Genomic DNA, 9,116 nt, shown 5'->3' on the forward strand with positions numbered 1-9,116 from the left:
CGGCGTTCCCGCTTCCCGCTGTGGGTCCCGGAGCGTTACTGCGGCCCGAGCCGGCCGACCGCGCCGCCACCGCCGTCCGGGGCCCCGCGTCCCCCCGGTGCCGCCGGCGGGAGTGCTGGGGTCCCTGCGGGCCGGGGTCCCTCCGGCCGCACCCCCGGGACAGGAGCTGTCGGGGTGACCACCAAAGCCACCGAGAAGCGGCGGGTGGCCCCGCGGCGTGGCGGCCACGGTAGCGCTGGGCGCCTGGGTGGGCACGGGCGGCCGGGGGGCCGACGGGGCCGGGGCACCGCGGGCACCTTCGCGGGCTTCGGTTCTGCCGTTTCTGCTATTTCTGCCCTGGGCACAGCCGCGGCGCTGGCGGCCGTGGGCGTCGGTACCGGTCCCTGGGCGCGGGCGCCGCCGGCAGCGGCCGGACCGTGCTCGGGCGGGGGCGGCGCGGGGCGGGCGGGGGGCGGCAGGCGGGGGCAGGGAAGGGGCGTTTCGTGCCCTGCCTGGCGGGCCCTGTTGGCTGCGGCGGGCTTCGGCCGCTGCGGGTGCCTGGGCTGTGGAACGGGACGGGAAGGGAGAGCGGGAACTCCCGGGATGCGGGAGCGGGGCTCCCGCCCTGGGGACGAAAGGCTCGTGCACCCCGCGGAGCACGCGCGCCCCCACCCCCGGGCCCGGTGTGGGGAGGCGGCAGCCCCGGTCTGCCCGGCCCCGGCTGCAGGGGCAGGTGGGACGGGGGTCTCCGTTCGTCACCGCGCTCCAGCCCTGCAGCTGTTCCGGCCCCATCGCGTCCCCTGCGGTGCCACCAGTGCCGCGTGCTCTGCCCCCAGCACCCCCGTACCCCCGTCCTCTATGGCCCGCAACCCCTACAAACCCACTCCCCTATACCGCCCTACACCTCCTTATAGCCCCATCCCCTATATCCCCCTCCCCATGACCCCTATACCCCCGTCCCCTATATCCCACTATTCGCCCATCCCCCATCCCCTACACTCCCATCCCTTGTACCCCCTATAAGGTGTATAAGCCCTTGATACGCCCTGTACTCGCTATACCCCAATCCTCTATACCCCCCTCCCCTCCACCCCTCACGAGCCGTGCGCTCGCGCCCGTTCCCGGCCGTTCCCTCCGCGCCCCCACAGCGCCCCCCGGCGGCTCCCGTCCGCCGTTGCGCCGCGCTCGCCTTCGCGTTGTGCCGGGCCGGGCCCCGCGCGGCCGCCGTCGAGGGGCGGGGGGGGCGGGGCGGCCGCGCCGCCCGGGGCTGGGGCAGCGGCGGCGGCGGAGGGGCCATGGGGAACCTCTTCGGGCGGAAGCGGCGGAGCCGCGTCACCGAGCAGGACAAGGCGGTGCTGGTGAGCGCGGCGGGGAGGCCTCGCCGCGGGGCGGGGCTGGGGCCGGGCCGGGCCTTTCCCCGCGCAGGGAGCGGCAGAGCCGCGGGCCTGGCCGGTGCCGCTGCCGGCCCCGGACCGCGCTCCCGCCGTCGGGGGGGTCCCGGTGGCTGCTGAGACCGGGCCGGTGTTTGTGCTGCCGGGGGCACGGCGGGGAGCGGCCGGGCCCTTCGCGGGGGCTGGGGTCGTCGGGGCTGCGCTTGTGACCCCCGCGCCCGGCCCTGTGTCCTGTGCCCTCTCCCCGTCCCTGCACCTATCCCTGTGCCCGTCCCTCTCGCCCCTGTAGCAACTGAAGCAGCAGCGGGACAAGCTGAAGCAGTACCAGAAGCGGATAAGCCTGAACCTGGAGCGGGAGCGAGCCCTGGCCCGGCAGCTTCTCCGAGAGGGCAGGAAAGAGTGAGTGGGGGAGCCGGTGCCACCTGGGCTGGCAGTGGCCGCAGGGCGAAATGAAGGGCTGTTTTCCAGGAAAGGAAAAGTTATGGAATTGTAGGTATCGAGGAGCTGTGGAGACAGCTACAGGTTCTTCTTTCAGAACATAAGTTTAGGGTTTTATACTTAAACCCGAGGGAAGCTGCCTGTGCTGCAGCTGGTGTTACACAGGCCCTCAGAAAGCCCTTCTCGTTCTTTACCGCAGTGTCGGTGGCACGTATGGGGCCGCCTCAGTGATCATCTTGTGTGTCTTGTTTTCAGTGCATATCACAAGCCTTTTGCACAAGGACCTTATTTGACATTGCTACAGCATGACTAGCCCAAATACACATAAACTTTCAGGTGTGAAATTATCACAGAATCAGAGAGGGGTTTGGGTTGGAAGGGACCTTAAAGACCATCTAGTTCCATGCCCCTGCCATGGGCCAGGACCCTTCCCACCAGTCCAGATTGCCCCCAGCCCCGTCCAGCCTGGCCTTGGACACTGCCAGGGATGGGGCACCCACAGCTGCTCTGGGCAGCCTGGGCCAGCGCCTCACCACCCTCACAGTAAATATCTACATCTGCCTCTTTCAGTTCAAAGCCATTCCCACTTGTCCTACTCTACAGGCCCTACTGAAAAAATAGCAAACTTATGATTAATTTGCTCATCCGTATGCTTCCCAGGAACATTTCAGAGTTGTCATTTAATTTGCACGTGGCTTTGTCCTCTCATGGAAAAGGCACAAAACAAATACAGCTTTGGTGTGACTGCTCTAGGCTTCTTTGCTTTCATCTGTATTGAGTTTTTCCTCCTCCTGTTTTCCTTCAGAAAAGCTATGCTCTTGCTAAAGAAGAAGCGTTACCAAGAGCAACTTCTAGATAAAACAGAAAACCAAATCAGCAACCTGGAGCGGATGGTAAGTGAGACTCGGTCACTGTAGGCTGCGAGTGGTCCGCTGTGTGTGCTTGGTATAAGTCTTTTGTTTCTGAGATGGGTGTTCCTTTTGACTGTGTGGAATTGCACTTGAACTGTCAAGTCCTGTTGGGGGTTTAGTCCTCTGTCCGAAGGTGGATGTCTCTGAAATTGCACACATGCCGTGACCCTTACCTAAAGAACCAAGTGGGGAGTTGTGAGTCTGTAGTGCAGGTTATATGTTAAATGGGTGTAGTGTGGACAGATGCCGCAGAAAATTCCTCGGGCTTGCCTCAGTGCCTTGATTTCAGAAAAGGTGTGTTTGTTCTGGGGTAGCCCTGGAAACTATGGCTTTGGCTTAGACTGTCAGCTAGGAATTGAGTTCAAGACTGTTGGCTATGCTTTTGCAGCTGCCTGTGCTAAGGCTTTTTGTGTGCGTGTTTCTTACTACTGAATTTAATCCTCTGCTGGAGAAAGGGCTTTTGACTGATTTCCCCTCGCAGCTTCTCTGGGGATCTTGGCAGTCTGTACCTGGCTGGCAATGGGAATGTGACAGCCTGTGACGTTTCCCCTTTTCCTTTCTGTTTCAGGTTCAGGATATTGAATTCACTCAGATTGAAATGAAGGTCATTGAGGGTCTGAAAATAGGCAATGAATGTCTGAACAAAATGCACCAGGTATGTATGACCGAGTCAGCTGAGCACACTTTTGCCTTGGACTGGGCAGAGTCCTGACTGTTTGTAGCTGTTTCCCTGCAGACCTCACTCATGCATTTTGGCTTTTTTTTTTCAGGTTATGTCAATAGAAGAAGTGGAAAGAATAATAGGTGAAACCCAAGATGCTGTGGAGTACCAGAGGGTACGTACTGTGTGCGTTGTATGGCAGGCAGTCTCTGCTCACAGAGTTTCGCTGATATGCACTGCGTTCCCAGTCTTACTTAAGAAGCAATCAGATTGGGAATTAAATCTCAGTTGCCTGCAGAAAGATTAGCTCTGTTAGCTCTTGAGTACCCCTTCACCCCTTGTTTCCATTGCTTTCCCATGTGTGTGTACCATGCTACAGGCCATAGAGCTTCTTCTGCTGCGCTGTTGACTGGAATGTGTCTTTTCCTTCCTTTTGTAGCAAATAGATGAGATACTGGCTGGTAGCCTGACTGAGGAAGATGAAGATGCCATTCTAGAAGAATTAAATGCTATTACTCAGGTAGGACTGATGTTCTTGTAATTGCTTTAAATCCACATTTTCAGGAAGCTGTTTCTGATGGGGAGAAGCTATCTTTTTCCCACTTTTGGTAGTTAATCGATATCTCTGGCAGAATAAGATATTACCTGTTTATGCCCAATTATTGTGTCATCAAAGATCAAGCTAATCGCTCCACACACCAGGGTCATTTTTAAATGGGATGCTTTTAAGGGTTGTACTTTATTTGGTGTCTGTTACAGTCAGTTGCTCTCTCTTCTTACTGAATATCTATTCCACTTCACCACGTGAAGATCCTGAAAGTCCTGGATCATGCTCAGATAACAGAAATCTGTGTGTTATTGTCCCCACCTGGCTCTGTGGCTCTTCCAAACAAGGGCTCAGCTTAGCTTCACTGTAGGAAGCGTGCAGCTGGTGGAGACTGAGGTGGAGAGGATCTTCATTGATGTGAGGAGACTCAAAGCCAACACAGGGTCCTATTAAGTCTCCCTTCATAATTAAAAAAAAAAAAAAACCAAACCCACCCTTGTACTCATTTACTGGGCAGTACTGAAGCCTGTACTGACTTCCCACAGTTCTAGGGGCAGGTGTCAGTTTGTGTGTGAAATCTCTTACATTATTACTTCCAGACAGTCACAAAACCGTGGTGCAAGGTCTGTGACTGCTGCCTGGTACGTGGGGTATGTGTCATGTGTTACCTTTAATGTTCTTGCAGGAACAGATGGAGCTTCCAGAAGTTCCCTCTGAGCCGCTCCCAGAAAAGATCCCAGGTACACTTTCTTTGCTCCGCAGCTTTGGCTTCTCATACTTCTTCTCAGTTCCATGCAGTAGCTGGAACCCTCTCCTATTGTAAGTGTTGTCCTAGCAAATGTGAAGGAATAAAACCTTACTGGTTTAAAGCCCTGCTGAACTGGGTTGTGCAGGCTTCCCCCACGTGGCTCTGAGACAAACCCAGCTGACCCTGTACCATCAGGGGACCCAGGGCTCTAGTCTCTTTGTTCGGTTGGCATCTAGTCCTTCTTCTTGAAGAGTTCCTTCTTGTTACATCTCCTGTTCTTAAGTCACGCTTTGTACCTGCTGCGAGACTGCCAGCTGCCTTGAAACACCCAGTGTGTGTTCCCTGAGGAGCTCTTTCCTTGGCTCTCTGCTTGACCCAGGCAAGGCTTCTCTCACACAGCACCCAAGCCGCTCCCCTGCGTGTCATCGCAACGTGCTGCTACTCCAGGGCCAGTTTTTGTGACCGTGGTTATTTGCATTCACACCGCGCAGAACTGGATTTCACTGAAGTCCAGGAGAACTCGTAGCTCTTGTGACCTTGCTTCAGGTAACAGTGGTCATTTTGAACTGGCTGGGTGAGGAACCGCTGGAGTCCCACAATCCCAGGGCTGTTGGAGCGCGAGCTCTGCACAGCTGATGCTACACGTGTGTTTGCTCCTGAGCAATCCAAGACCTCAGTGGCAGGGTTTGTGCAGCTGGGTGTGGAGAGGGAAATGGGAAAGAGCTCATGAAGCAGAAAGACCGAGTGGGCACTGTTGGCCTCTTGCCTGGTGAGGAAGGAGTCTTTGCAGAGCGTTACCAGATGTCTGTCCGTGCTGAAGAACCGAAGGTGGAGCCTGCCCTTCAGGCAGCCCGCGAAATCAAGCTGTACTCACTGGATGCCAGAAGGCTGACTGGTGAAGGGTCCATCTCCTGGGACGGAACACCAAATCATGGGCCACAGAAGCTGGACTTCCCTGCTTGTGGCAACCAGGAGCTGTAAGAAGCAGCTTCCTCCTTGTGGAATCTACCCATGAGAAACCCAAGATGTGGGGGACAGGGCTGCTTTCTTTTATAGTGCTTGTTTACCGGTAAACAGGGAGATCAGATGTCATCTCTGTATGCAGGCAGCTGCAGGATGGTCAGATAAAATAGAAGCTGCCCCTGCTGCCTGCAGCTGGCTGAGCCTCATTGAGACTCATGTTGTCAGATCGAAGGGGGGGGGGGTAAGCTTGAGCACCCACCGCCCTCCGAGAAATCACTCGCTGCCCTAGAACTCTGTCACTGGACTAGCGGCTTACTAAGGTTGTGTTGGGTATGTTCTGAAACTTTTAACTCCTCAAGTGTTTTTTTAAAAAAGGGGAAAACTGGATGTGTGGAATTATTTATAATGAACTTCTCTTAGTTCAGGTGCTGCGCAGGCATTTGTTGCTCTACAGAGGAGTGGATAATGAGTCCTAGTTCTTCCACAGGAGATGACTGGAGGTTACTTGCGTTCTATGTTTCTGTAACAAGTTTCTTTTTCTTCCACAGAAGCATCACCCATCAAGAACAGGCCAAAACCAGAACTGGTTGCAGCATCTTAACTCCCACTTCTGGGGATTCCGCCACATAACTTTCACCCAGGACAGTTTGCCATCCCAGCACATGCTGGGAACAAGCAATGCCTTGGCAGCATCCCAGCTGTGCTGGGCAGATTGTGGAGCAGGATTCCCTGTGCAGGGTGGGGAACCTCAGCTAATTATTGCTCTTGTATCAAGATTATTTTCTAGTGCTTTCTTTTTTTGTAACTTAAATTCTAAACTCACTCAGCTGCGCTGTCTCCGGATTAAACAACAACTCTAAAACTTCCGAAGCCAAATGCTTTCTTTAGGCTCAATGTCAGTGGTAAATCTGCCTCTGCTCTGGCTGAGTCCCCAGGAAGTCCCACACTCGGAACGATTGTGTGTTTGAAAGGGCTGTCCTGGGCATTGCGCTGGGCGAGGGGGAGCCGCTGCCCTGGGGAGCCTCGCAGACCGCGCTGGTGTCCGCTTCCCACTTGGTCCCTTTGCTTTTCCTCTTCTGATCCTGTTTGTGGCAGGGCTGCCGCTGTCTCTTGTCCATGTGTAAATCGCCTGCCTGGCACACTCGAAGGCTCTGCAGGGGCGTGGGCAGCCTGGGAGTGGGCAGCAAGCCTGAGCTTCCGCAGGCAGTGACACTTTGTGCTGTGGGTTGAGCACGGTCCTGTCAGTCTTGTGTAAAACCGGCTTATGTGCAAGGGTGTTTCATTTGAGCAAAGTTCAGAGTGATTGCTTGTCTTCGCATCTGCTGGCAGTGGCGCTCATGGCAGGGAAAGCCCGATCTCTGTGCAGGGCGAAGGGCTGGCCTCTGGCTGGGCAGTCAGTAACTTCCCATTCAGATCCTGCTCTGCCTGCCTGCCTCCAGTAACCCGTGGTGCTGAGCAAGACCTGGGATGACAGAAATCTAATGAGCCTCTTAAAATTGCAGCAAGGAGTCTTCTGTCTGTGTAATGAGCCACAAGTCATCTGATGCCCATCATCAGAGTTCACCTGTGCGATGTTCAGATGGGCTGAGATCAATTCTGCCTCCAGTTGTCAGCTCGTGTTAGATATTTCCTCGAAGGGTCGGAGACAGGAAAGGTCAAGCTGGGGTAAATGTGAGGCTCGTTCTGTACCAGACATGAGGCATGAAGCTGCTTAAATCAACACTCCAAAGACTCTACTCAATAAGTAGTGAGAGGGGAGACCAGTTCCGTGCTGCGGAGGATGGTCTGGTGCTTAGCGTGGTGTAGCGGGGCACTCGGGTCGGCACGGATGACAAAGTGTTTGGAAAGCTGCCTGGCCAGCCAGGTGGCGGGCAGATTTAGCTGTTCTTGGAAGCAAGCTTACTTGCCAGCTTGCAGATGCTCTTCAGGACACTGCAGGTCTTTATTTATTATGTTCTTGAAGCCACAACCCTTAATCCCTGTTTCTGTGGCAGCAGAAAAAGGACCAGAGGGTCCTTGGAGACTTCTAGCAACTGCCTTTGGGGTTACGTGATCTGGTGCTAGACAATAATATGTAGTCCCAGAGACTGCGCTGCTCTCCACGTGGTGATGGGCCAGCAGCCGCTCTGGTTTCGAGTCACGCTTCCCGTGTTGTCGCCATTTGTTACGTTCCAAAGACTGGCTGGGGCATCCTCATCCTCCCGCACGCATGTGTCTTCAAGGCAGCATGCACCGTGGAGTTGCCCTGTTCTCAATTCCACCGCGCTCTGTCCCTTAATTAATGTTTTGTTAACAAAGCTGGGGTCCCGCAAGCAGGGGACCCGTGTTCGCTAACCAGCGCACCTTCAGCGAGCAGCTCTCCCTGGAGTGGGCAGCGTGGGTTTAACCCGACCCTTGTGCCTCTGCTGGGGGCCGGTTGCTGCCGCCGGTGCTCGGAACAGCCAAACCTGTCGCCAGCTTTCACCGCCCAGCAGAGGGGCCGGGGCTGCATCCTCTTCCTCACTCCCGTGACGTTTTTTTTCCTCTTGGCCAGGCCGTTGCTCTCGGTGCAGCGCCCTGGCTCTCCTGCAGTGCACGCTATTTCCACCAGAGGGCGCCTTGTCTTCATCATCACGGCGGTGCCGGTAGCATTTTTCGTGCAACGTTTGTTGGTTGATGGTTTTTTGGTTTTTTTTTTTCTTCAAGGCTCCTTCAGTCCGTTGCTTGCCTGCTGTCGCCTTGTTTAATTTTACCCTATCTAATTTGTAATTCATAGGAGTGAGCGCTGGACTCTCCCGATGAGGTCAGGAAGGGACTTTTCCTGGTAGCGTGGCTTTGGCTGCTGGCGCTGTGCTTAACGCTGCTCACTGCTCAGTGGGGCTGGCGGCGAGGAGGGAGGGTGCACCCAGGCCCTGTGCTCCGGATTTCTTTCCCACGAATGTCCTGGCAGCCAGAGAGGCACGAGCCACCCATCCCCAGGGCAGGCAGTGGCGTGGCTGTGCCAGGTCCCGGTGATGGCCAGCCGAGGAGCTGGGGTGGAAGCCGGGGCAGGGCAGTGGGTCAGTGCGGAGCAGGTTCACGCAGCTCCTTGCGTTTAACGGAGTAAAGAGGCCGTTTACTGAGCTAACGGGAAAGTTTGGAGCAGATTGCCAACAGCTTCCTCTGCTAATCCCTGCACGAAACAGATTGTACTGTGTCTCCTTGAGAGGAAGAGCCAGGAGTGGTGTGTGACCTCTGTGTGTGCCGTAACAATAAACTGTTTCTAATGGTTTCACCGACTCCTCTTCCAGCCTTGTATTTTCACAGTAAATGTTTTGGATGAGCAAGAGTTGCCTTCCTCCTCCCTCCCCTTCTTACTCCCTGGTCTTGGGAGAGATGTGGGCAGGAAATTTCAGAACAGGCTCCATGTGTAATAGAAAAACAATCCTGTTTGCCTGGATGGTCTGGGAAGGCTGGTCCGTAACCGAGCACAGCGGTGCCTCGGCAGCCCCAGCACGGC

General features: G+C 55.5%; 1 protein-coding gene across 1 annotated transcript; it reads left to right on the forward strand.

The window, feature by feature from the left end:
• Positions 1-1,225: 1,225 nt before the first annotated feature.
• CHMP6 (charged multivesicular body protein 6) lies at positions 1,226-8,891 on the forward strand. The gene is made up of 8 exons (XM_037403802.1): positions 1,226-1,337; positions 1,660-1,769; positions 2,614-2,701; positions 3,288-3,374; positions 3,490-3,555; positions 3,820-3,900; positions 4,613-4,667; positions 6,187-8,891. The coding sequence occupies exons 1-8, from the start codon at positions 1,275-1,277 to the stop codon at positions 6,237-6,239; spliced, it is 603 nt and encodes a 200-aa protein (XP_037259699.1). The 5' UTR covers positions 1,226-1,274; the 3' UTR covers positions 6,240-8,891.
• Positions 8,892-9,116: the final 225 nt, after the last annotated feature.

The sequence above is a fragment of the Falco rusticolus genome, chromosome 1, assembly GCF_015220075.1.
Source record: "Falco rusticolus isolate bFalRus1 chromosome 1, bFalRus1.pri, whole genome shotgun sequence".
Taxonomy (NCBI): Eukaryota; Metazoa; Chordata; class Aves; order Falconiformes; family Falconidae; genus Falco; species Falco rusticolus.